At 45.8% G+C, this 26,925-nt stretch overlaps 2 protein-coding genes and 1 non-coding gene across 6 annotated transcripts in view; 2 read left to right on the forward strand and 1 right to left on the reverse strand.

Annotated features, from left to right (window-relative positions):
• The window catches only part of Pask (PAS domain containing serine/threonine kinase), a 41,736-nt gene extending 41,432 nt beyond the window's left edge, over window positions 1-304 (reverse strand). Inside the window, 1 exon segment of one of the 3 annotated variants that reach the window (NM_001432217.1) lies at window positions 47-304. The gene's annotated coding sequence lies outside the window, so the exon portion shown is untranslated. 3 annotated transcript variants of the gene reach the window in all.
• Window positions 305-385: 81 nt separating this feature from the next.
• On the forward strand, window positions 386-25,568 carry Ppp1r7 (protein phosphatase 1, regulatory subunit 7). 2 transcript variants are annotated; one of them, NM_001009825.2, is given in 10 exon segments: window positions 386-499; window positions 2,973-3,101; window positions 7,408-7,463; window positions 8,463-8,528; window positions 9,024-9,154; window positions 10,115-10,277; window positions 11,880-11,996; window positions 15,783-15,887; window positions 18,385-18,471; window positions 22,965-25,568. In NM_001009825.2, coding segments are annotated over 10 exon segments (1,083 nt in total). In that variant the 5' UTR covers window positions 386-447; the 3' UTR covers window positions 23,142-25,568.
• On the forward strand, window positions 21,085-21,188 carry LOC120094986 (U6 spliceosomal RNA). The gene has a single exon (XR_015630072.1). It is a non-coding gene; the product is annotated as a U6 spliceosomal RNA (small nuclear RNA).
• Window positions 25,569-26,925: the final 1,357 nt, after the last annotated feature.

The following is a 26,925-nucleotide window of genomic DNA, read 5'->3' on the forward strand; positions in this document are numbered from 1 at the left end:
GCGCGCAGGCGCGGAATAAACTGTTCTCCCTCGCCTACCTGCTCACGGTGCAGACACACAGCATTGAGGCTCCGGAAGTCGGGGCATGTCTATTCTGTTTTACCTTTGGCCTGTAGAGCTCTCCTGGCCTCAGTAACTTTACGCCTCCGAAGTCAGCACAGTGACTTGAGCGAATCTGCAAGCTTGAAGTGTCTCCCATGCTGCCTGATGACTTTCCGGGATGTCTACGTTCGCCGTGCTCGCCTAGACTCCACTCATTCATCAAACCCCTAACTCAGGGGGGGGCCGGGCCCTGGGGAACTACAATTCCCATGAAACACTGCGACCACGCAAGCGTGTCAGCTCGCGCTTCTATACTTTGTTCCATTGGCTGGCCGACTGGACCTGGAATCCTGATTGGCCCATGGCCTGAGGCGACAGATTCCGGAAAGGGGAAGAGCAGCCAATATGGCGGCGGAGCGCGGCGCGGGGCAGCAACAGTCGCAGGAGATGATGGAGGGTGAGCGGCCCCTGTGGGCGACCCGGGAGCGGCGAGCTGGGGGCTGGGCGGGCACGGCCTCTAGTCGGATCGGAATTCGGCCTCCGGCCACAGCCACGAAGCTCTGACAGCTGCCAACATGGCTGGGCAGTGCCGGGGAGGCTCGGAGACGGGAACCCCGGCCCGAGAGCGGTAGCGGCCAGAAGGACCATACCCCGGGGAACAACGTGGCGCGAGCCCGCCCAGGGGGATTGGCGAGAAAGCCGTGGCTATAGGAACCTGGTCTTAAAGCTCCGAGATTGACAGGCGAGGGGGCAGGGAAACTGAGGCTTCAGGCGTGGGGACTGTAAAGTCCAGTTTGTTCACGCGGCATGGATGGAAAAGAGTCTGCTCTGGAAGCGAATGGGTTGTGGCAGAGGGTCGGGTAAAAAAGAGCTCCGGAAATTGATTTTACAAGGCGTTGTCTTATTTTTCTATAGTCTCGAAAAGACTATATTCAACTTTCTTCCTTCAGTGTGTTGGATTATGTCATCGTATACATGTGTAAATACACATGTAACACATGTATATGCTTTTGTATACAGTTGTGTAGATACGTGATCGTTACATGCATGTATGTGAGTGTATGTATTCACACAGACTTGTACATATGTACATGTACTTGCCCCACCCGCTGTAGCATTAGGCGAATCTTAAAAGCCTTTGAAAGACTCCTCTACTTCGGTGAGGATCGCTCACTTCTGGAAGATCACTCACTTTTCGGGGAAGAGTGCTAGGAAAGAGAGTTGCAGAGCAAGGGACAGGGATGTGGAAGAGAAGAGCGGTGAGTTTGAGAGCAGTGATCCCTTTCTGAGATGGGCCCTGAAAAATGACTAGACGTCACCCAGCCTGGGGTCACATGGGGAAGACCAGTATCATTCCAGAGAAAGGAAACCCAGTCAAAAGCAAAGGCGTATGGAAACATGACCTAAATAAAGTCATGCAATGGGGAGTAAGGAGAGCCAGCAAGGCTGCCCAGAGAAGTTCTTAGAGAGACTTGAAGGGAGTCATCCTAGAGGTCTTTTGTTTCTAACCTTTGACTCTTTCTTAAGTGAGGAAATGCTTCTTCTGTCCCCCTCTTCCCTCCTCCAGTACACCTCTCCCCTCCCTCCTCAGTAAAGGGCAAATACAAAAGCCAAGCTTTTCCTCTCTTCCACTCCCACACATGTCATTACCAGCTGGTACTTAGGTTTCTATGGCCCTATGTCTTTTTGGAGATTCGGAGGGTGGGAGTGTTGTTTGGTTTGGTTTGAGAGCCTGGTTTGGTTTGGCCTTGTTGTTGTTTTGTTTTGTTTTTAAAGACGGCCTGTGCGGACCAGGCAGAGCATGTTTTGCCACCCTCTCTATCACTGCTAACCTTTACTCAAGCCTTCCTCCTCTTGATAGAGTTCATTGCCTTTTTGCTAGCCTGTTATACCCAGAGCCTCACAGTCACATTCTTGCACATTATCTCAGGCTCTGGAAGCTTTCTACTGCCCTGAGGATACAGGCACAGGGTGCACCCACTCTCCCTTCTATCCTCTGGCTCCTCCTGAGGGAGGTACAGAGCCTCATTTCCCTAACCCCAGATCACAGGATGTCCTCTTGGTAACTCATAAATTCTCCTACATGCCATAGGCATGAGCTACTACTGTTGTGCCCTTTCTCATTTGGTCCTGAAAGGGGAGGGTACTCTACTAACTCTTCTACAGAGATGAATATCAAGGTTTAGAAAGGATGATCATTTGCCAAAGCCACATCTCATTGCTGCTTTGTTCATAACTCGAAATCTGTTTATTTACTCCAAAAACACTTTGCATTGTTAACTCTGCCCTGTGGTGGTTTAACACCAGCAGTTTGCTGGGAGCATCTGGCGTTTTTGAGACCATCTCATTTTCATTCATTCTGCCCACTGTCTGATTTTAGCTGGTCTTGATTTCTTTTTTTTTTTTTTTTTTCTTTTTTTCGGAGCTGGGGGCCGAACCCAGGGCCTTGCGCTCTACCGCTGAGCTAAACCCCCAACCCTTGGTCTTGATTTCTTTTGTAATGTGGGGCCTGAAAATTGAACCAGTTTTCTTGGCCAAATGGATAGTGAGACATCAATGAGGGTATGTGGCAGAAGGGTTCCTCTTGTGGTGGACATAACGTCAGATATGAGAGCCGCCTGGAAGGAACTTCAGTACCTGGTGTCAATAGTGTTCCCAATCGTAGATGATCCAGATTTCAGAACACTTGTCAATTCTTGACAAGCTCTTAGAGGGGAAGAATGACATATTAATTGTCTTCATGTGACCTCCCAGTTTCTGTCCCTGTATCTTAAATATTATTGGATGTGGAAGACATTCAAATGTTCATAAAATGAGTTCAGCTATTTTAGAAAAAAGGCTTGCTGACTTACAACTGTTGTTAATCTCTTTTGTGTTCCTCAAATTGTCACATGAAGTAGATGTGAATTGTCACTGATGTGTGGGTTCAGTTGACAGGCGTGTTGAATCTGAAGAATCAGGTGATGAGGAAGGGAAGAAGCATGGCGGTGGCATCGTGGCAGACCTCAGCCAGCAGAGCCTGAAGGATGGGGTAGAACGGGGCGCAGAAGATCCGGAAGGTACTGGGTTTAGTTACTTTGAACTCACCCAGCAGGGCAAGGGTGCTGTTGAAGAATACTGCTCTTTGTACACGGTGTCTCCTCACGGCAGTAGTGGTTTTCCTCAAAGGGTCCCCATAGATTGGGCAAGTGGGGATGCTGGCAGAGGGCTGCCTCAGCAAATGACGGAGTTAGATTTATGAGTACAGTGGATCCATTTCTGCTGAAGGGACAGTTCCAGTACTGATGATGTGTCACCTAGAACAGAGCCAGAAAGTGACTTTTTAACCCTTTCCTCAGAATAACAATTTGAAGAGAGCATGGCCGAGTAGTACTCTGCTTCTGTATCCTGCCGCAGTGACAAGGAATCATTTCTAATCCAACTTCAACATTTCTTCTCTGAGACAGGGTCTCACTGTCTAACCCTGATTGGTCTTGAAATAATTATGTGGACCAGTCAGGCCTCCAACTCAGAAATCTATCTGCCTCTGCCCCTGAGTGCTAGGATTAAGGGTGTGTGCCACCATGACCACATCCACCTCAACATTTATATGGTCTGAGCGTCCCCTGTCGCAGCACAGATGTTGGATAGGAAGTCACTTCATTTGTATGGTCTGAGCGTCCCCTGTCGCAGCACAGGTGTTAGGATAGGAAGTCACTCCATCTGGAACTGGTCTGAGCGTCCCCTGTCACAGCACAGATGTTGGATAGGAAGTCACTTCATCTGGAATGAACAGCTTCCTCTGGTGGTTTTATGACCTCCTCAGCAGTGACCCATGCTTAAGTGTTTGTGTAGAAAATTAGTTTTCGTGGAAAAGAATAGAGAAGACATGAACACAGAAAACTGTACGAGCTGAATTGTTAAGTTCAAAAAATATGGTATTTAATTAAAAATGAGTGTTTAGTTTTACCTGCTTAAAAAGAAAACGCCATTAGCATTGAGGATCTCTTTTAGCAGCAGGCTTGAGGGGAAACTCTGCCTCTTACATTTTCCAGATCTGTGTGGATTTATCAGGTATTCATAATTATGCATTACCTTTATAAAAATAAATTTGAAGAAACATAGCTACTTTTTAAAATAGCATTGTGCACTGTGTGCCAGCAAAGATGATTGGTAACTATGGTAACCAAATTTTAAGGCAAAAGGAGATTACCACAAAAGTACCTACCACAGTTAGTTTGGAACTTCGGAGCTGATGTCTGGAGGTGATGTGGGTGGATAAAGCAAACGGGCTCTGTCACCATTTGACAGTCACTGAAGGGCTGAGGTCTGTGCCACTGAAATATTAGGCAACCCTAAAAGACTTGGAGCATAGAACAGTATGATCCTGGGCTCTGTTTCCTGGCTAATAATGTTATTGTGATGGGACACTCATTGTAAGAAGACTCTAATGTGTGAAAGATGAGGAGAATAAACGCCCAGTGCCAGCAAGAGAGCCCTACTGCAAGGCAGGCTGATTGGGCTAGAGCCCAGCGTGCTTACAGTCCAGCTTGCTTACCTCCAGATGATAGAACATGTAGTAATTCTCTGGGAACATGAATTTCTAGTCCTCAGAGAAACTGGGACTGCTCATAATTTTTTTTCCCTAAGTTTCAGCAAAACATGTTTAAATATGTCAGTCATTACCTCCCTGTATTAACCTTGTGTGTATGTGTGTACTTGTTAACATCAGTGAAGTGTATGTGTGTGCAGGCATGTATATGAGTATGTGTGCATGCAAATGGCAAAAGGCAGTGTCAGAGGTTGTTCCTCGGGCACCGTTGGCCTTGGCTCTCACTGGTCTGGAAATTGCTATTTAGGCTGAGCTGACTGCAGCAAACCAGCATGCTCCGTCCTCTCTGGTGCTGGGATTACAAGTGCACCACCTTGCTCAGTGTTTTCTGTGGGTTCCACAGCTCAAACTCGGGTCCTGTGCTTGCATAAACACTTCACTAACTAAGCTGTCCCCCTACCCACCTACCCCCAACACCAATTTTATTTGTTTTTTATTGCTAGGGCTTGAATTCAAGACCTGAAACAGCTGTGTTATGTCCCCAAACTCAGTCTAAAACACAACTTTGATACATTCAGAAGTTCCCGTTGATAACCTTGTTCTGGATTAACCTGGTATTTCAACAGGAAACTTGGGGCTGTGAACCACATATTCTAAGGGCCTAGGATAGCCCCAGTCCCATCTTCCGGCTCAGTGCCACTGCCAATTGTGACTACGTTTAGTCTTACAGTATCTGACTTGGATGGCAGTGACCTGGCCTCCTTGCCTTCATTGTAATGCCTCTCTTTCAACAACTGAGCTTGCAGACAGTGAGCTACTGCTGTCTTTTGAGAATAAGAGGACTCTTGTAATGCCTTCTTGGTTTTATCTAGTTCCTTTTATTTAACACTAGGTTGGTCGGTATCCTATAAATTATGGGTAAACTATAGAAAACAACATATTTTAATTGGGTACTGTTGATTGTTGTAAAAAAGACATCGTGGAAAGTCAGTGAAGTTAATTCAGCCTTGTGGGGCCAGTTCTTTGTTAAGCTGGTTCCCTGTGCATATTCCTCTCTGAGACCTGCAACGAAGAAGCAAGCTGACCAGCACATAGTATGCTAATGTTTGGAGGAGCCATGGGCTGATGTGTAAGGACGTGTGATGTGTCGAGGGCGTGTGCTGGCTCCACTGCAGATGCAAGTGTCTGTTTGCTCTAGGAAAGAAACAGGAAACACGGGGATGAGGGAAAATAGTAGTGGTAAGAAGGTCAAGGAAATAGAGGAAAGAGGGAAAGAGAGGGGAAGAGAGAGAGAAAAGATCAAAGGGAGAGTGAGTGTGTACTCCCGTGTTCTGGGACAGAATGAAAAGTTTAGACTCAAAAAACAAAAATAAGGGGTTGGGGATTTAGCTCAGTGGTAGAGCGCTTGCCTAGCAAGCGCAAGGCCCTGTGTTCGGTCCCCGGCTCCAAAAAAAGAACCGATAGATAGATAGATAGATAGATAGATAGATAGATAGATAGATAGATAGATAGATAGATAGATAGATAGATAGATAGCCTGTTTTCTTCCTGCACAGTTTCAAGGTTAAAAAGAATCTTAAGAAAAACACCATGAAGCCATGAAGCTAGCAATGGTGGGACATATATCTGTCATCCCAGCACCTGGGAATCTGAAGCAGGAGGATGAAAAACTCAAAGGCCTAGGGCTGGAGAGATAACTTGATGTTTAAGAGCACTGGTAGCTCTTCCAGAGGATGGGGGGTTCAATTCCTAGCACCTATGTCTGCTAACAATCCTCTCGTAACTCTAATTCCAGGGAAAGCTAACACCCTCTTCTGGCCTCTACTGGCCTTGCAAGTGGTGAACTGGTACATATGTAGACAAAACACCCATGCACATAAAATAGATATAAAAAAGTCCAAGACCAGCCTGAGCTACACAATGAGACTCTGTCTAAAAGGGGAAAGAGGGGCAGGCATCCAGTCAAAATAGATAGCTTTATTTGGATACCAATTGGTGTAAACTAAGGAAAGAAATTCTAAGACTACTGGAAAAAATGGGTAACACTTCAGTAGTGGTGGGGGAAGCACTGTTATTCTCAAAGTGTTCTGGGAAATGTATGCACATGTATTTGCATGTAGTTCTCTCAACATCCTAATCGGGTTCTGGTGAAATGAAAATGAGGGGCTTGAATATGAGGCTCTTCACTGCGGCAGGAAGCAGTTTATATCTGGCTCTTGGGTGGATGGTCTCATGAAATCCAAATAGGCTTTTCTGCTGGAATTAGTTCACCAGGCTTCCAGTTGAGAAGTATGCTTAAATTATTCACTAAAGCTCTTTGATCCTGTCTGTTGAGCTCTACTTCACTTTGTTTCCCTCTCTGTCAGAGAAGCATCTGTAGATGCTGGGCTCCTTTCCAGAGCAATAAAAGGCATATCCGAGAACATGTAATATACCCAGCGTGATCTGATTCAAGTGGCCGGATTTATTGCCACAAACAAACGGGAAAGAATACATGGGGGGATAGGCTGCTGACAGCACACACTCCAGGGATTCCATGAAGGCGACAGCCGTGATGGGGACGTGTTTCCCAGCAGTGACTAAGCTTAACTAAGATCACCAAGACTCAGGCAGCCACCCTCCTCCACCTTCCCACCAGGAGCATCAAGCTGGGATTCTTGGGAGATTCAGAGACACACATGGACTTGGAGGCTTTGCTGTCACCCTTCTCATCTCTAGTGTCCCAGCATTTGAAGTAGCCGAACTTCTTCAGTCCTAGGGTAGAGGGGCAACTCTACTAAAACCTGTGGCCATTGACTCATAGAAACAGAGTTGTTCTTTTTCTTTCTTTGTAGAGGAGCATGAGCTGGCAGTGGATATGGAAACCATCAGCCTGGACCGAGATGCAGAGGTAATGCTGCCTGCCTGACCTAGTCTCAGGGGGTGTCTCAGTCAGGTTCCTGTTCCTGCACAACATCAGGACCAAGAAGCAGGTTGGGGAGGAAAGGGTTTATTCAGCTCACACTTCCACATTGCTGTTCATTACCAAAGGAAGTCAGGACTGGAACTCAAGCAGGTCAGGAAGCAGGAGCTGATGCAGAGGCCGTGGAGGGGTGCTGCTTTACTGGCTTGCTTCCCCTGGCTTGCTCAGCTTGCTTTTTTATAGAACTCAAGACCACCAGCCCAGGGAAGGCACCTCCCACAATGGACTGGGTCCTCCCTCCTTGATCACTAATTGAGAAAATGCCTTACAGCTGGGTCTCATGAAGGCATTTCCTCAACTGAGACTCCTTTTTCTGTGATAACTCCAGCCTGTGTCAAGTTGACACATAAAACTAGCCAGTATAGGGGGCATGGTTACAGAGGACCAAACCATCAACTAACCCCAAACCATCAGCTAATCAAACCATCAGCTAACCATCTTTTATAAAGATGATAAATTAGTAATTAGATCACCTAAGCCTCCCTTGATTGTGTTGGTTTCCTGTATCTTTACTATTTTTAATACCAGGAGAGAGAGAGAGAGAGAGAGAGAGAGAGAGAGAGAGAGAGAGAATGTGTGTGTGTGTGTGTGTGTGTGTGTGTGTGTGTGTGTGTGTGTGTGTGTGTGTGTGTGAGAGAGAGAGAGAGAGAGAGAGAGAGAGAGAGAGAGAGAGTGTCCAGTTGCTAGGGGACTGAATTCAGATTGACCACTAGGTCTGTTTTATATAAACTAAAACACTAAATCACAGCTAAACTGAAGAGTGTCTACCTGTCGACTTATGTTTCGTCATTGTCACCTGCCAGTCCCAAGTGGGTCTGCTTAGTGCCCCATCCTCTCCCTTGCCTCCCCATATGGCACTCCTAAGTTGCTCCTGACTAGATCTCCAAGAACTCTGATGGACCTGAGAAAGATTCTTCTATGTTTCAGGATGTTGATCTGAATCACTATAGAATTGGAAAGATTGAAGGCTTTGAGGTGCTAAAGAAAGTGAAGGTGAGAGGGCTCGATCTGTCCTTGCACACAAGGTGACTTGGTAACATTACTCAAGTTGGGTATTATGCAGTCCTTGTTCCCATCCTGTGGGTGGTACTGGCCTCTTATGTCTGTTCTGAATGGGATAGGTGTCTTCCTGTATTTGGGGCTCAAACATGTTTGGGCTCTCAGGCTGCCTCAGTGAGCACTTTCACAGTCTCCTGTCCCCAGCTCACTGCAGTTAAGTTTGCTTCTCAAAATGGAGCCCAGTAAAGGTTCCTTCAGCTTCTAGGACTTGGGTACACTCCAACCCTATTCAATGTCTCCCCACACAGGTGTGCTCAGCATGGGGTCAGCCTGGCTTCCCTTTGGGCCTGTACCTGTCCTCAAGTAGAGGAGGGTAACTCCAGCTTCCCACTCTCACTCCCCTGCCTCCTGAAGGCCAGCATAAACCAGCCCCTGGAGGGTGGCCCTGTGTTCTCCTGAGCCAATGCCAATTCCCTTCCTACCCTCCAGTCACTCTGCCTTCGTCAAAACTTAATTAAATGCATTGAGAACCTGGATGAACTTCAGAGTCTTCGAGAACTGGATCTCTATGATAATCAGATCAAGAAGATTGAGAATCTAGAGGCACTGACGGAATTGGAGTGAGTAGGGGAATCCAGAGGAGATAGGATGGGTTGGGTGGCCAGGTTCCTCAGAATGTACCCACTGCCCGGCTGTAGTCCTAATGGCTGCCTCTAGACCAGTCCTGTCCCGTGCTAGGGCTCCTAAGAGGGAGCAACAGCGTTGTACATGCCGTGAGCACTGAAGGCTCAACTAGGCTGCCCAGGTTCCATTCAGGAATAATGTCAGAGTCAGGAAAGAGGAACTTTAATCCATAACTCCTTTTAAACAACAGTGTCAGCAGCATTTCTGACTCAAGTAGCCAGCTTTACCCAGCTGTAGTCTTATCTGGGCTTCGCTTCTTTGCTGGTGCTGGGTCTTGGTTTTGTTTTTAAGCCCAGGCCGAGCTGAATTCTCTGTAGCTGATGATGATCTGAATCTTGAACCTCAGGCCTCCATCTCTCCAGCACTGGCCTTACACACATGCACCACCTCGCCCAGCTGCTTTGTGATTTTGGTTTGTTTCCGTTTTAGTCTAACACTGCTCAGGCGAACTAGTACAATGCATGGTACTAGGTTCTCCGTGGACACAGGCATAAATGAAACCTGGTTTCTGCTCCTAAGTAAGACCCTAGGAGACAGTGTCTGTGGCCTGCAAGTTGCCTTTACTGCCCTCCAAGCTCCAGGCAGCCTCACGATTCCATAAGATGGCAGCTCCAATGGGAGGCAGTCAGTGAGCGGTGGTGCCACGGTCAGATCCCATCTCCTACTGACTCAAGATCTGGGGTCGGACGCCCCTCTTTTTTTTTTTTTTTTTTTTTTTTTTTTTTTTTTTTTGGTTCTTTTTTTCGGAGCTGGGGACCGAACCCAGGGCCTTGCGCTTCCTAGGCAAGCGCTCTACCACTGAGCTAAATCCCCAACCCCGTTGGACGCCCCTCTTACTGGGGTTCCAACTCTTATACAGACTGTGTTCATTCAAGACATATTTTGCTTCTTTCTAGGGTTCTAGACATTTCTTTTAATTTGCTGAGGAACATTGAAGGGATTGACAAACTGACACAGCTGAAAAAACTCTTCTTGGTCAACAATAAAATCAATAAAATTGAGAACATAAGCACCTTACAGCAACTGCAAATGTTAGAGCTGGGGTCTAACCGGATCCGGGTAGGTATTGGTCACACATACTATCTCTTGGGAACAGTTCTCTGGGCTCTGTGAATCTTCAGTGGTACACATACAGTATGTGCTTAGCTGAGTTTTCTCATGTTCATATTGTTTAGAGGAAGCAGGGAAATATTTGTTAAGAAAAAATGCTAACTGGAAGCTATTATCAATAAGAACTGTGCTCACCCAACTGGTCTAGTCTGGGAGTTAGCTTTCATTGGCCTTTCATTTATATCATAGTCCTGTGCCAAGCCGGTTCCAGTGCTCCATAAGGTAAGGCAGCCAAGCCCCCATCTGCATCTGAGAAGTGAGAAAGGTGGTCACTTACAGTGACCTGTCATGTGATAAGCAAGTATCCTGCTGCTCAGGTGCCCTAGAAAATAGGACTGGCCCTTCATCCTCTAAATGTGTCCTCTGGCAGGATTTGGTTTGCTGTGTCAGATCCATTTAAAAGTGAAACCATGGGTCAGAATGGAAATGAGAAGTTTGTTTGTTTGTTTGTTTGTTTGTTTGTTTGTTTGTTTGTTTGTTGAGACATTTCTATATATAGCCTTGGCTGTCCTGGAACTCACTCTGACCAGGCTGCTGGTTTTGAACTCAGAGATCCATCTTCCTCTGCCTCTTGCTGGGATAAACAGCTTGTGCCACCACACCCAGAACAGCAAAACCAGTTCTTTATCAGTTGACGAATAACTACTGGGAAAGTCCCTTCTATCTCAGGGTCATATAGGTGCTGGCCTTGGAGGAGGAGCTGCCGTGCAGAGAAGGGTGGAGTTCCCATGGGCTGACATGAGGGTTTGACATCCTGGTGTCATTGTTGTATGCCTGTCCTCACCCTTCTTGGTTAGTGGCTGAGGCCAGTATTTACAGGTATGTGTCTGCCCATCCCATGTTTGGGGCTCCCACCATTTGGTTTTCAGAAGTACTATACCATGCACTGTGGCCTACCCTTGAGATTCTTCAAGAGCCTCAAGGGCACAGAGCCAGAGCTGAGACATGACTGCAGCAAGGAAGAGAAGTCCATAGTCCCAAAGGCTGTGTAAAGTGCTACACAGGCCAGAGAAACCAGCCAGCCTCTGAGGTTTTTTTTTTGTTTTGTTTTGTTTTTTTTTCTTTTTCTTTTTTTGGAGCTGGGGACCGAACCCAGGGCCTTGCGCTTGCTAGGCAAGCGCTCTACTGCTGAGCTAAATCCCCATCCCCGCCTCTGAGTTTTCAAACAGTCCCAGAGCTCTTTGAAAACATGAAAGTTGACCGGGTAGTAGGCATATACCTTCAGAGGCAGAGGCACGTGAATCTCCGAGCTTAAGGCCAGCCTGGTCTACAGAGCAAGCTCTAGGACCCCCAGGGCTACACAGTGAAACCCTGTCATAGAAAGAAATGAAGGAAAGAGTAAAGTTTGAGCCTGGGAGCAAACCCAGAGGCCAGTCTTCATCCTCCATCATCCCCTCCTTGTCCTTGTGTATATTAGAGAGTTCATTGAAAAGTCCCCAGCCCAGACATCACAGAGAAAGTCTTAGATTGTCTTGTGTTCTAGGCACCTTACTTGGTGTAGGTTTTGAGCCCATAGCAAACATTTAACCCGATGTTCCATCTGTTTGACAGGCAATTGAAAATATCGACACGTTAACCAACCTGGAGAGTTTGTTTCTGGGGAAAAACAAAATTACAAAGCTTCAGAACCTGGATGCACTTAGCAACCTCACAGTCCTCAGTATGCAGGTACCAGACCTCACCAGCCCCAGCTTCTCATTCCCACAGGGCCACCCACCATCCCCAACCTGATTTTCTTCCCTTGGTATGTTTACAATGTGTACTGTTTACAGTCAGTAGGTGACAGAAATAATAGAATCCATAGGCTATATAAACACAAACCCTCTAAACTAAAATCCCTTTTGTTTTTTTACATAATTTATTTTTACTTTTAAGAATTTTATATTGAGAGCTGGAAGATGGCTCAGTGATTAAGAGCTGTTCTCCCAGAGGATCCAGGTTTGAGTCCCAGCACCCGCATGGCTGTTCACTCCAGTCCCAGGGAATCTGACACCTTCTTCTGTCCTCCACAGACACCAGTCATATATGCGATGGAACACAGGCAACACACATTCACAGTAAAACTTAATTTAAAAACAATTTTTTATCCCTGGGCTGGAGAGGTGGTTCAGAAGTTAAGAGCACTGGATGCTCTCAGATAATCCCAGCACTCACATGGCAAATCACAAGTATCTGTAACTGTAATCCCAGGGAACCCTGCTCGCTCTTCTGGTCTCCGAGGGCACCTGGCAAGCATGTGATGTGCAGACAGACTGGCAGGCAAAGGTTTATGCACAGAAAATAGGGAGGGAAAAGAATCTCATTCCATCCCTTCCATAATGAGTAACCGGTGGGCTGCAGGGCATCTTCAGAAGAGAGCTTACCCAGTGCTCAGGTGCCTGGTGAGTAGAAATGTAAAAGCCCTGACTATATATACAGTACAGAGTGCAGACCCTATGGAGAGACTCATGGGGGTTTTTTGTTTTCCTTCCTTCCTTCCTTTCTTTCTTTCTTCCTTTCTTTCTTCCTTCCTTTCTTTCTTCCTTCCTTCCTTTCTTTCTTTCTTTCTTTCTTTCTTTCTTTCTTTCTTTCTTTCTGTTTTTTAGACTGGGTCTCACCATATAGCTCTGGCTATCCAGTAAAATCAGGCTCTCCAACTTACAAGAGATCGTCTCTGCTTCCCACAGATCTCAGAGATGGGATTAAAGGCAGCACCACTGTCTGTGCCTGCTTCATGCTGAAATGTTTGTTGTTGGTTTTTAAGGTTTTGTTTTTGTTGGGGAGCAGTGGCGACAAATTAGTAGGATCAAACATTGAAGGGATGAAGGGAGATATAACTGGTGTGCTTGGGGTGCCTGGTTTGGTAGGACCCACTCACAGCCAGTCGTGGCAGAGGAAACTTCTTAGACTCTGAGTAGCACAAATGCCTTGCAGACTGCTTTGGAAGAAGCGTTCTTGAACTAGAATTGGGTTGTAAGATATTATAAAAGAAATGAATGATTTGTTTATAAAACAAAAATGTTGGGAGAGAGAGCCTGTTGCAGAAATTCTCCAACCCAAATAAGCCCGTGCAAAGAAAACACAACTCGGTTAATATGAATACAGACAGCATCAGGGCAATTTATATCTGAGGGAGAAAAGGCTTTTAACTGAACAAAGGAGGGAATGTGGGCTGCCCTGGTATTGTTTGTTTTTGATGCTAATTAAGCTTCCCCTAGAGGGACTGCCTAGGACAGGAGTGAATCACTGTTCAGGTGACTTCATCAAAACCTTCTCCCCATTTTAACTTGTAAAATAAAGGTGTTTGGGTAGGGGAAGGGAAGGTGGAGCTGAAGAGTTGGGGGGGGGGGAGAGGGAGGGAGGTGGGGGAGAAGAGAGGAAGAGGAAATGGAAAGAAGATGGAGCCGAAGCCCGTGGCCTGGAGAAACCACAAGTTTATAAGGGATCTCTTAGCTGGGGAATAGAGTAGTGTAGTGGTATAGATCTGCCTGATCTAGGCACGAAACTTGTATTCATATTAATTGAGTTGTGTTTTCTTTGCACGGGCTTATTTGGGTTGGAGAATTTACCGCAACAAGTGGCACCCCACATTGGGCACTACCTATTGTAAAAATATAAAAATGGCTTTCTTTTATCTTGCACTAGTAGGCACCAAAGGGGCACATGGCATCTGCCAGACATTTCTCTCAGTCAACAAAGCGTCTCACCCGCTAAGCTCCATCCCATCTCACACTGTCAATGACTACTCTCTGAGCCCAGCAGCAATCTCTCTACCCATCTAGTTCCCAGGACAGGTTGTTACTACGCCTGTCATACACATCCCAATTCCATGGCGGCCTGGTGTGTCCCACTATCATACACTCTCTTGAACTCATTTAAGTCACCACATGAAAGAACACACCATACAATAACCTCTAATCCAACTGATAAGACATAATTTGCTCATCTAGACAGCACAAAATCCTGTGCACACCCCTCCCTTAAAAATAATCATAACAACCTGTATCTATGCACCAAGAAGAATCTTACCATCTGCCACCCTGTTCTCCCAGCTCTTTCCTCCTCACTTCCCCCCTCTTCTCTTCTCCCTCCCTTCTAAAACCTCCTTCCTTCCCACCCCCTTCCTTCTCGTGCAATGATAGGCCTCATTTTATTTTGTCTGCCTTCACCTACATAATAACATCAACCTACAGTGGCCCAATGAGTAAAGGTGCTTGTCACTAACCAGGCTTGATGACCTGGGTTCAGTTCCCCAGGTCCCATTTAGTGAGTGGAGAGATGGATTTCTGCAAGATATGGCTCAGCAGTTAAGAGCACTGGCTGCTCTTTCAGAGGACCTGGGCCTCAGCACCCACATGGCAGCTCCAACACCCTCTTCTGGCCTCAGCACCAGGCAAACACATGGTGCACAGATGTACATGCAGACAGAACACCCATTCACAAAGAATAAAAGATGTTTTTACTATATTTTTGACATTGTAAAATTGATAGATTAATTCAGTGGTCTAGTGAGATGGCAGAGCAGGTAAAGACTCCTGCCACCGGAACTGACCATGTGGTGGGAGGAGCAGACTGACACCTACCAGCTGTCCCCTGACATCATGTGCATGCCCACCATGGCATGAGCATGGGCACATACACACATAGGATACAAAAACATTTTTTAATCACTTCAAGTAAATCTTCAGATATATCTAAAAAAAAAAAGTGAGATTTTCATATTTAAAAACCCCAATACAACATACCCAAAATGTTATCTTCTTCTCTATTTCCCATTCAGGAACATTTTAAATTTTTTATTCTATTGTTTTTATTTGTGTGTGGATGTTTTGCCTGTATGTGTTACATCACATGTCTATCTGATGGTCTTAGAGGCCCAGAAAAAGGCACTGGATCCCTGGGACTGGAGTTGCAGATGACTGAGCAGCCATATGGATTCTGGGAATGGAACTCAGGTCCTCTGGATGAACATCCAGTGTTCGTAACCACTGGACTATTTCCACCCCACCCTACCCCTCAGCACATTTTAAATAAAATACCTACCTGTTCTTAGGATTTTCAGGATAAATAGGAAACTTCGTTTCTAAAGCCATTGTGTTTCTAAACTTCTGTGTAGCTGACAGCTCTTTCTTTTTCTTACTCTTTTACCATCTTTATGTGTGTGGTGTGAATATGCGTGTAGTCATGCATATGTGTGTGTGCATGCAGAGGCCCCAGATTAAAGTAGGGAATTATCCTTGTTCACTCTTCTACCTTATTCATAGAGTGGGTCTCTTAGTCAAACCAGAGCTAACTGATAGGACTTGTTTTGCTGGCCATCTCGCTGTGGGGAGCTTCAGTCTCTGACCTTCCAAGGTTGGAATTACAGGCAAGCTGCCACACTCACCTGGCATTTTTGTGGGTTCTGGGAGTTCTCAAGCTTGAGTGGCAAATCTGCTCAGCCCCAAGGTTGACACTTCTTAACTGTTTTTACAGAGCAACCGGCTAACAAAGATCGAAGGTCTACAGAACTTGGTGAACCTTCGTGAACTATACCTCAGCCACAATGGCATTGAGGTTATCGAAGGCCTGGAGAACAATGTAAGAGCCAGTGGTCTGAGGGAAATAAAGGGAGGTGGAGAGGGAGGGGCTGGTGTTGGAGTTCATTGCCCTTTAGGCCTGGCCTAAGGTGGACACACTGCCTTCAGAATGTAAGCAAAGGGCCAACCTGTCATATGCCTGTGGGTTTTCAACACAGGTATTACAGACACCCGCCTAGGGCAGCTCACTGCACATCCACTGACTACTCTATCTAGGCCTTTGGGTGATTTGTATCACACAGATGGCTAACACAGGTATCATCAGCTCTGTCCTTCCCATTCATCCTGGCCACTGAGCTTCCTGCCCTGCCTCAGCCTCCTCCCAGCCTGTGAAGGCCATAGGATGAGCTCAGCTCTGCTGCTAAGAAGGAAGAACGTGTCTCTTCCCCTGTCTGCCTCCTGGAATCCAGAAGCCTAAAGGCTTCTTCCTCTTCCTCTTCCTCTTTTCCTCTTTTCCTCTTTTCCTCTTTTCCTCCTCTTCTTCCTCCTCCTCTTCTTCCTCCTTCTCTTCTTCCTCCTCCTCCTCCTCCTCCTCCCACTGCCTTTCACCAACCTGTGCCACTCCTCCCACCCACCTGCAGCTTCCCTTCAGGAAGAGCCGCACACTTACAGTTGCCTTTGGCCTTACCTGTTTTTCCTCCAAGTATGATTCAAGACAAATAAAATATTTTTTCTTGTTCAATTTTACTGGAATTGTTTTGTTTTCTTTAGGGGGAACGTTTTTATTTGGTTGGTTTGTTCTGATAAATTGTCCCCAAGTGCAGCAAGATTGGTGTCAGGCTCTTGCTCTTGGAAGTGAAGCATCATCCCTCAGACCCCAACACAGGTTCCCCTGCCCTTTGTGCCTCAGTCAGGGCTGGGTTATGTCAGTTGTATCATTCTGGAGGAAAACCAGTGTTTTGGGTTTTAACATCATATATACAAGAATTTTCAGAAAAGCTAAAACTTGTCTTTGACAATTTGGTAACCTTCCTTTAAATTAAATTAAAGATTTATGCAGTGTGTGAAGCCAGGTGTGATAGCACACACCTGTAATCATAGCACTTGCATGGTGAAAACAGAAGAATCAGAAGTTCAAGGCCTTGCACATGCATAAGACATGTCACAGGGACCAAGTAACATACGAAGGTGGCATTCTAATACATATGGACTCATTGCTGTTGGCATGTGTGCCTCTGTGCTTGTGTGATACTTTTGTAGGATTGGAGTCAGGAAGAGTGTTACTGTGGAACCTTCAAGGGACTGGGAAGCCACAGATGTGACACTTTTTAATCAACAGCTACTGGCTATGTTTGAATTTGTTCTTGTTTTAATTTCCATTAAAACTTGGAAAGACTTGGAATAAATACACCAGGAATGCAGTAGAAGACAGGGACCATGAATCTAAGTGCTGGGGAGGCCTTGAAGTAAGAAAGGGAGGGAATAGTAAGTAGGCTCCCAGCCACTGCAAGATTCCATGGAGTCTAGCGGGGGAAATCCCAGTTTCTTAACACATAGTGGCAAGCAGTGTAAGCTATGGTAAAGTTAATCTTGACTATGAGATTGTTCCTCTGTTGAACCTTAAAACTATAAACTTGAAACCAGTTATCCAAGCTGAGCTGATATGTTTCAGACAACATCTGACATGCACTTTAGAGCATATCATAAAACTCAATGTTGTAAACTAGATGGTGGTAACACATGGCAGTACTCAGGAGACAGAGGCAGGCAGATCTCTGAGTTTGAGACTAGCCTGATCTACAGAGCTGGTTCCAGGACAGTCAGACTACCCAGAGAAATCCTGTCTCAAAAAAAAAAAAAAAAAAAAAAGAAAGAAAAAAGAAAAGAAAAGAAAAGACAGACAGAGAAAGAGCGCACACTGCTGTGTCTTGCAGGTATCCACAAACATTCCTCTGTTGCTAAAGTTATACTTGCCCTTGTTGCAATCATTCCTTCTAAGTCCCAGCAGTTCTCAACGTGGCCTTTCTTCAATACCTAGGCCTTCCTGGCATTGCCCCAGGTAGCTTTGTCCCAGACAGGAAGGTCTGTTATTCCCACCTCCTCTGTGCCTGGTGTATCTTAGCCTACTGAAGAGAGGAGCTCCACTGTAGGGTAATCTGGCACTGTGTATTTCCTCATTAAATAAAGACATGCTACCACGATAGTCCTTCATTCCTTCAAAGCTCAGGATCACTGCCCTTCCCAGACTACAAGAGGAGCAGGGGTCTCACTGGGGTCCTCTGTGGTTTTGAGACCCTCAGACTGACAGAAATTTCAGAGACACTGAGAGCCTCAAGAGGTTTTGAGCAGAAACACTGAAATCAGGTCCAGCTGGGGAAACCTCAGGAAGTGGGTAGGTGGCATCAACCTGAGACTCATCAAGGCCAACCCAGGCAGAGAAGGTGTCTGGCCTGCAGCCTGCAGCCTGCAGCCTGCAGCTCAGCTCAGCTCCACACTGTTGCATGTGCTTGCATGCTGCTCTGGAACTCTAATAATAAGGAAATATTTTCTTATTTTAGAACAAACTCACCATGTTGGATATTGCATCAAATAGAATAAAAAAGATTGAGAATATCAGCCATCTGACAGAACTGCAAGAATTCTGGGTAAGTTCTAATCTTCTCTGGCTCAGTGAGTCCCGTTGAGCAAACCATGTGCATCAGTGCAAGCCTGGAAGCCTGGATGCTCAGTGAACCGTGCATGTGTTCTGGGGATCAGACTCAAGTTATTAGCAAGTATTTTAACCATTGAACTTTGTAAACATCCCCACCTTCACATTTTTGAGTACAGTATGATAAATATGTATTTTTTTTTTCTTTTGAGTAAGATCTTCCTCTGTAGCCCTGACCACTCTGGAACTCTCTGTGTAGACCAGGCTGACATCCAGTGTAGACACAGGGATCCACCTGCCTTCACCTCTCAAATGCTGGGATTAAAGGCTTGCACCACTATGTACAGCTGAGCTTTTTAAATCTGTAAATTTATAGTTTTTGTGAAATACAAGAAAAAAAAGAAAAGAAAAAAACAAGTTTATTTCCCTCTGAAATTGTTCTAGTCCTTCCCAACTCTTAATTTCTTGTAAAACTGTAAGTATGCATGTGCTAGTCCTTTGGTAAGAAGATCATAGCACGCCTGTTACTCATCCCGCTCCTGTCCTCAGGTTCTGCTCTGGCTGAGCCTCAGTTCCCATGGTTCCTATTGCTCTGTCTTCAAGATCTTGTTTTCCCTCTGAAGTACCCAGTCTGCTGTTAAGCTCATTAATTAACTACTTACATTTTAAAGGACTTACGTATTTATTTGTGTTTATATGTTTTTATAGTACGTATGTGGCACAGAAGCAGGAAGAGGGTATCTATGCCCTCCTCTGTTGTCTTTTGCCTATTTATTTGAGGCAGAGTTTCTACCTGAACCTGAGTCTGGCCTTTTCTCACTCAGTTAGACTGGAAACTAGCAAGCCCCAGCGATCCCCTGGTCTTTTCCTCCTTTGGAGTTGGGGTTAGGTAACACCCAGGATAACTGACTTGTTACTTAGGGTGTGGGCGCCATTCTTATGCAGCAAGCACTCTTAATGCTGAGCCACCTCCCAGCCCTTGCTACCCCTCTTCTCAGTATAACTGACAAAGACCACATAAGAGAGGAGGGGTTTGGGGGAAGGGGGTTGTTTATTTGTTTGCTTGGGTTTTTTTGTTTTTTGGTTTTTGGTTTTTTGTTTGTTTGTTTTGTTTTGTTTGTTTTTTTTTTGTCTCAGAGTTTAAAGGAGCACAGTCTGTCATGACAACAGGATAGACTCTAGACCCTTCATATCTGGGAAGGCTAGGAAGAACGAAGAGAGGGTCTGATGGTATTGTTTTTCACCTTTTTATTCAGTCCAAAGTTCTAGCTGGAGGGATGATACTACCCACATTCAGGGTAGGGATTCCTTCCTTTGGAAATCCCCTCAAGACACCCCCAGAGGTCTATCTCCTAAGTGATTCTAAATCCAGTTGCACTGACAATGAAGGTGGCCATCATGCTTGTGCAGTGGATTTGTGTTAATAGTTGTATTTTCAGCTTCTTGAGAACATAGTGTTAAGATTTTTTTTAGTTGCGTGTATGTATCTATGTCTGAGTATGAATTAGGCACACATGAGCACCTGTGCTCATGGAGGCCAGAAGATGGTATTGGCTTCCTGGAGCTGAAGGTTTAGGGGATATGAGCCACCTGCTAGGACCCAAGTTCAGACCCGAGTCATGACTCCAGGCTATATGTTGTTTTTCATAGATTGGATTTCTCTTCTCATTAGATTTTTATGTTTCTTGTCATCCCTTCTTTGTACAGCTAGTAACTTCTTGTGTGTTGAATGTTATAAAACTAACCAGTTGCATATCTGCATGCTACTTAGAATGTCCAGTTATAATCTGGACCTAGGAGGGATGGCACAGGACCCCAGGGGTCTACTCCTATCCCTTCCCCTTGCCACACTGGCAAAGTAGACATCATGCTTTCTAAAATCTAGAGCAGGAAAGGAAAGCCTGGTATGTCAGTCTGGTTGCTGCTGACACCCCCTCTGACAGCAGACACCACCAGCAAATGAATGGATCATTTGCTTCTCTTCTCTGCATTGCCTATGCTGGCCTCACCCACTGGGCCTCTCAAGACTGCTGCTCTGAAGAGTGGAGCAGACACCAGCCTTGGTTCTCCTATCACCCTACATCCTTCTTGGTGGCCTTCGCTTCTTCTACTTCTACTGTGCACCTCAGGAGTGCTCCAGCATTGAGTTTTCATTTCCTCTCTCCTTGGCAGCCCTATTCAGTCTCACAGATTTAAATGTCACCACTCTGCTCCTGGCAGCCAAGTTTCTCTTCCTGGCTCAGGGTCTTCCTACATCCAGCTGTCTACTCTTGTGCTGAGCCATCACCCAAATAGGACAAGTCCAAGCGTGAGATCATGGGTTGTCCCCACAGTCCCTCCACTTGTCTCAACCTCACTGGACAGTGGCTATCCTTCCAGGTCCTCAGACCAGCAGTCTTGGCATCCCCTATACGTCGCCTTTCCATGAACCAGATCCACTCTAACATTTAAATGCATTTAAATCTCTGCCTTCAAAATACATCCCAACCCCATGTCCTTCCCACCTTTGCCGCTGCCACCTGGCCCAAGCCACCAGCATCCTTTCCCTGTACTGTCCGAATGGCCTTCTGACTTGGAACTCTGCATGTACTGTTCAGATAAGATCCTCGTGCTTGATTTGTCTGTACATATACTAAATTTTGAACAATACAGAGATTAGCATGGCCCCTGTGCGAGGATGACACACAAATTTATGAAAGATTCCATATTTTATTGTGTATGAGTTAATAAATAGATAGAAACTAGAGGAAAAAACATAGAGACCCTCCTGGAACAAAACCTACATTTAGGAATAGAAGTCAGATTTCCCCAAGATTCCCTCAGTGCCTCTCACTGCTCTGTTGTCGATCCTCTCTCTGCCTTTTCCCACAAACATCATCACTCTGCCCAATCCCCAATTTCCTCAGGGCGTCACACATGATAGGGCCTCACAAATCATCGGTACAAAAGCGTCACTCCCAGGACCTATACTGACCAGGTGCTTCAAAACCAAAGAATGTGCCTTGTCACACCCTGTGGACAGTGGAGTCTCAGGGCAAGTGCCGAGAAGCTCTTAAATGGAAAGTAATCATGGGTCTTGAGATGCCCCCTCTACTGCATTCTCAGTCATGACCTTTACCCTGGCAGCAGTCCTCTGCTTCCCTTCTGTTTAACATGTGAAAACACTGTCCGTGTTTTCCACACATACAGACATGTGTGTCACCTTAGATTATGTTCCGTCCAGCTCTGGCCGTGGTAAGTTCTCAGAGTAGAGAGGTTACTTTCTCAGGCGTGATAACCCTGCTGCTTCCTGCAGTTGTTTGATGCAGATCCTGCAACCTGGAGTATCTACAGACAGGACTTTTGACTCTATGTGGGCAGAATGAGGCTGCAGTCAGAGTCCCAGAGTTTGAAGCTAGACTGGCTGTTCTGTTTGGGCTGTTGACCTAGCAGCTTGCCCTGACATTTAGCTTCTATTCTATCTTCAGACCCCTAAGCACAGTAGACTACATCCACCCTAAGAGGCCTGAGTATCAAAGTGCACGCCGCTCAACAGCTACAGTTAGGGGGATCATGTTGGTGCTAAGTCAGCCATGCTACCTACATCACAGAAAGTAGCACACTCAACTGATTAGTAGTGATTTTTCTCTGTTCCATAGAACAAGCCTTTGGTTAAAGATTTTCTAGCATACCACAGGTCCATGCCTAGGTGGGTGTTTTGCTAAAGGAGCCCTTCCCAAGTCTCTGCCTCAGCACTTAGTCAGACTGGAAAATGGGTTTACACAGTTCTATCTGGTACTGTAGGTTCTCATCCAGGGTAGCTTCGTCTCAAGAATTGATCCCAACCTGAAGTCACATGTATCCATTGGACAGATGAAAGTCAGTCAGCTCAGTCTCATCTTGATGGCACATTTGAGAAGGGAGGGCACTCTCCTGTCAGGCTCACCCCTTCCAGATGGGCTGGCAAAGATGAAACTGAATCCTGCAGCTGAGTTCTCAGCCCACTGCAGGGTCCAGGGTTCCTCACCTGCTCTTGACAGTGTTGTTCAGCTATGGGTGGTCTTTACACACTGACAGTGGAAACATCTCAGAAACACACCACAGAGGCGATCTCAGAGTCATGCTTAGAGTAGAGCAGCCTCAAGTTAGCTGTGTTATAGTCAACGAGGCCTCAGCCTTGGCAACCGTTGGTGAGCTCAGGTGTGTAGGGAAAGTAGCCAAAGAAGCCTTAAGTTTCAGACCGGCTTGAGGGCTGGGACATGTGCAGTCAGCACTGCTTCAGCTCTTCTCTAATGAACTTAGTTGCAGCAGTCTGACTCCAGTTACTGTGAGAGCAGGAATAGTTTCTCAAAGTGCTGCAGGAAGTGCTGAGTGCTGATGGAAGGAGAGTGCTGTGAGAGATTGGGCTAAGACGGTAGTGATTTAATGACTCCTGTCTCATGTCTGAGATCCTGTAACATAGGGGCTAGAACCAATCACTGATGGCTTTTTCCACATGTTTTCCCTCAGATGAATGACAACCTCCTGGAGAGTTGGAGTGACCTTGATGAGCTGAAGGGTGCCAGGAGTCTGGAGACTGTGTATCTGGAGCGTAACCCCCTGCAGAAGGATCCACAGTACCGGCGGAAGGTCATGCTGGCCCTACCCTCTGTGCGGCAGATCGACGCCACGTTCGTCAGGTTCTGAGCCCTTCTTGCGCCTCACCTGGTCCCTCTCCTCAAAAGAACTTCCCAGCCACGGTTTTTTAATCTACCTATTGCTCCTGACGTCGTCACTCTACCAACAGTCACAACCCAATGGCAATAATCAGGCACTGGCACTACCCGGCCTGTGATACTTCACACCATTTGGAGATGCCAACACTATTAAACCTTGCCACGCGGTCTTCCTGGTGAATCGCTGACAGTTATTGTAGCCATGGAGAGAATGCAGGACATGTTACAGTCACTTGCCCCTCCTGTTTCTATGTCCTTAGCTTGGTGGGCACTCTGGGCCGCCCCGGCAGACCTTCAAGTTGGTTTGCAAGGTTTAAGTAGTCATGACCTACAACAGCACACTGGATAGTCTTTCAAACCAATTTTGGAAAGAAAAAAATTTTTTCTTTGCCAATTTTGAAAAGAAAAGATTATACTTTTTCTTTTTTGGAGTAAAGATGGTCCAGTGTGGGAAGCTATAATCCCTGGTGCCCTTCCCACATGAGGGAGGCTGAGCACAGCACACTGGGCACCATGTGACCTTATTCCCGCTTGGTAAAAGCTGAGATATGGAGAGCTTCATTCCGTATCACCCAGCTATGTGGACCTAAGTGATATCAGAAACGTACATGTCTGAGCTCTCGGCCACTGGGCACTAGTCACATGGCTCCTGCACTCACCCCTCATCCTCTGGCTGTATGTAGATGAAATGTCTCTGAGCAAACTCCTAGGGTGTAAATCTGATGCTGCAAGAGCATTGTCCTCCCTCTGCGCCTCAGACTTCCTTCCATACAGTAAGCACTAACTATGGTCACCAAAGACCCCTGAGCTTCCAGGGTTCTATTCTGTACTGTCCCAGATGGGGCCACTAACTGCCACATGTAGCAATTACTATTCATATTTAATCCATTGGATTTATTCATCTCTTCATTTGTGCTCACACTTCATCTGCTCAGAGGCCGCATATCATGGAAGGCATCTATTTCTGCCATCATAGAAGGTTCTGGAAAACACTGCTCTAGACTGTTTAGTAGTAGGGGGAATGGCTTGCATTGAGCTGTGAAGCATGTGACCAGGTGTCCAAGCTAACCAGTTAGCCAACTGCCCAGGAGTTTGTAATGTCAGAATGCTTTCATGGGATTTAACATCCGTTTCTGATTCTAATTCTCACCAAAATAAACCGTATGATCTGGATCTGTGCACCATCTCCCTAACAAGAGTAAGCTCTTAGCATGGACCATTGGGCGGAGCAGCATGCAGCCCTGAGAACATTGTGCCATATCCCTGGGATTGTCCAAGCACTATTCATGTCAGAGCAAAAGAAAAACACCTTAGACACACAAGGACTGAAATGTAGGTGTCCTTGCTGCAGTCACTCATAGGAAGCCCACACCTGCATGGGCTTCCGTAGAGCGAGACGTAATGTAGAGGGAGTGACAGGCAGCAGAGCCTCAGCCGCTCAAGGATGTCCCTGCAGCATTCAGTTGTAGGAGAGCCCTGCCAGGTAGATGGAATGGATGAGGGAATATCTCCAAATGAATTGAAATTCTGGAATTAGGAAAAAATGTCAAAAAATTATTCCTTAAAACAGGAAGAATCTCCAGAATCTAGAAATGGCTGAAAGTTCTCAGTTATGATCGGTAGAAAATGCCCCTGAAAATCTTGACAAATGCAGGACAGAAGTAAAACCACTGCTCTTGTAGAAGAGCATGCATGCAAAGGTCTGAAATCCAGGACTACTGACACTTCACCAGGAATGCTTTGTCTCAGGAATGAATCCAGGGATGGCTAGGAGCAGGCAGGACGGCCTGGGGTGCAGGCCTATAATCCTGTTTTCTCGTCTTCTCTGGAGGCTGAGGGAAGAGGATGAAGGTTTAAAGCATGCCTTAGCTACAGTGAAACCGAGGCCAGCCTCAGCAACCTAGTGAAACCCTATCAGAAAGTAACAATGGGGCTGGGAGGGTAGCTGAAGAATAGAACACCTGCCTAGCGTTTAGAAGACCCTGGGTTCAATTCCTAACACAGGAGGAGGTAATGTAAGCAGAACCAGAATTTACATAAATCACCACTCAAAGCAGTAAAAGAAAAAAAAAAACCCATCAATCAGTTGTATATATCCCTGGATTTCTTTTCAAGGAAAAACATTATTATTATTATTATTATTATTATTATTATTATTATTATTATTAGCATTAGCATTAGCATTAGCTCGATGCATGATGTCTGTGTGTGGGTGTGGGCACATATGTGCTGTGGTGCAGCATGAGGACAGACTTGTAGTGTTTTCTCCTTCCTCCTCATGTGGGTTCTAGGAATTGAACTAGGTTGTCAGGCTTGTGCTGCAGTTTGCCATCTCATTGGTTCTGTATTCCTGGACTCTAGCATTTTTATTTCTTTATAAATAAAAAGATATCTTAAAGCTGGTAGTCTGATAGACTTGAGCTGTGGGGAAAGGCAGGCCAGTGGGTAAGAAAGTTCGCTCTGCAAACCTGGGAACCTGAGTTCAAATCCCCATCTCCCACGTAAAAACTGAGCAAGGTTGCAATCCTATATATAACCCTAGGAGAAGAAGCCAGCTCAGTGGCAAAGTGTGTGCTTAGTATATGAAGGCCCTGATACCATTGCCAAGGGTTGGGGGATTATTGAAAGTGAAGGCAATTTCTCCATTGGGTTACACACTATTATTTTTTATTGTCGCTGTGATAGAATACCTTGAGGAACCAGGAAGGAAGGGTTTAGTCTGACCCATGGTTCAGTGGATATAGTGCCAGCATGAGTAGCTTCCCACTGCAACAGTGAGAACTAACATGTACAGCCAAGAGGCTAAGACCCAACCAGGGGTCTCCTGTCAGTGGCCCACTGCCAGCTAGCTTCCGTGTCCTAAAGGTTCTACAACCTTCCAAGATAGCACCACCAACAGGGGACCACATAGTCAAATGGGTAGACCTCTGGTTACATTTTGCCTTCCAGCAGTAACACACACAACACAGTGCAGGAGGGCACACACAAGCTACCACACTGCATTTCATCAAATCTGAACACCATGTATTGTAAGATACTGTTACTTTATGAACACTCAGGAAACCTTCCCAAATAGTTGTGCCTCTAGACCTACCTTAGTTGTAGAACATATGCTCGGTCCAGAGATATCGAAATGTGGAAAATAAATCAAACTATATAAATGCTAGCACTAAAAACTACACTGAAATAGAAATGTTTTGTTCAGAAAGCAAGCAAACATATTGACACAAGGAATGTTTACAGCAGGCAGGCAGCAGATCTGTTGTGTAGGTTAAGTAACTGGTGAAGCATAGAACACTTGGATAGAAATTATTTTCACTTTCTCTCCAAGGAAGGAAAAACAGTGAGACGTATTAGCTACCTGATAAAAGAGCCATCATTAAGAAAAAAGGGCCCCTCTGAACAAAAGTCACATTAAAAACAATCAGTAAAGTAGAAGTTACCCTATGTGTGAGAGGTCGTGATTTAATGTATGGGGTACCTACAGTCCAATAAAAAAGTCAGGCCATCCAGATAGCTTAAAAGGTAAAGGCCCTGGCCACCAATCCTGACAAAGTTTTATCTTCGAGATCCATGTGGTGAGAAGAGAGAACCAGCTCCCAAGAGTTGTCCTCTGACCTCTACAGATCCTCTGGCATGCACACACACAAAAAGTGTAATTTTTTCTTAATTAAAAAAAGTCAGGGGCTGGAGAGATGACTCAATGGTTAAGAGCACTAAATGCTCTTCCAAAGGTCCTTAGTTCAACTCCCAGC

The sequence above is a fragment of the Rattus norvegicus genome, chromosome 9 (assembly GCF_021556685.1).
Source record: "Rattus norvegicus strain SHRSP/BbbUtx chromosome 9, alternate assembly SHRSP_T2T, whole genome shotgun sequence".
Classification (NCBI taxonomy): Eukaryota; Metazoa; Chordata; class Mammalia; order Rodentia; family Muridae; genus Rattus; species Rattus norvegicus.

Bases quoted from the DNA above. Each gene is read 5' to 3' on its own strand.
- Ppp1r7 (XM_087565610.1), top strand. From the start codon at position 448: ATGGCGGCGGAGCGCGGCGCGGGGCAGCAACAGTCGCAGGAGATGATG. The intron at 3,102-7,407 runs GTACTGGGTTTA...CTTTCTTTGTAG, and splicing joins GGGCGCAGAAGATCCGGAAG to AGGAGCATGAGCTGGCAGTG. The intron at 10,278-11,879 runs GTAGGTATTGGT...TCTGTTTGACAG, and splicing joins TGGGGTCTAACCGGATCCGG to GCAATTGAAAATATCGACAC.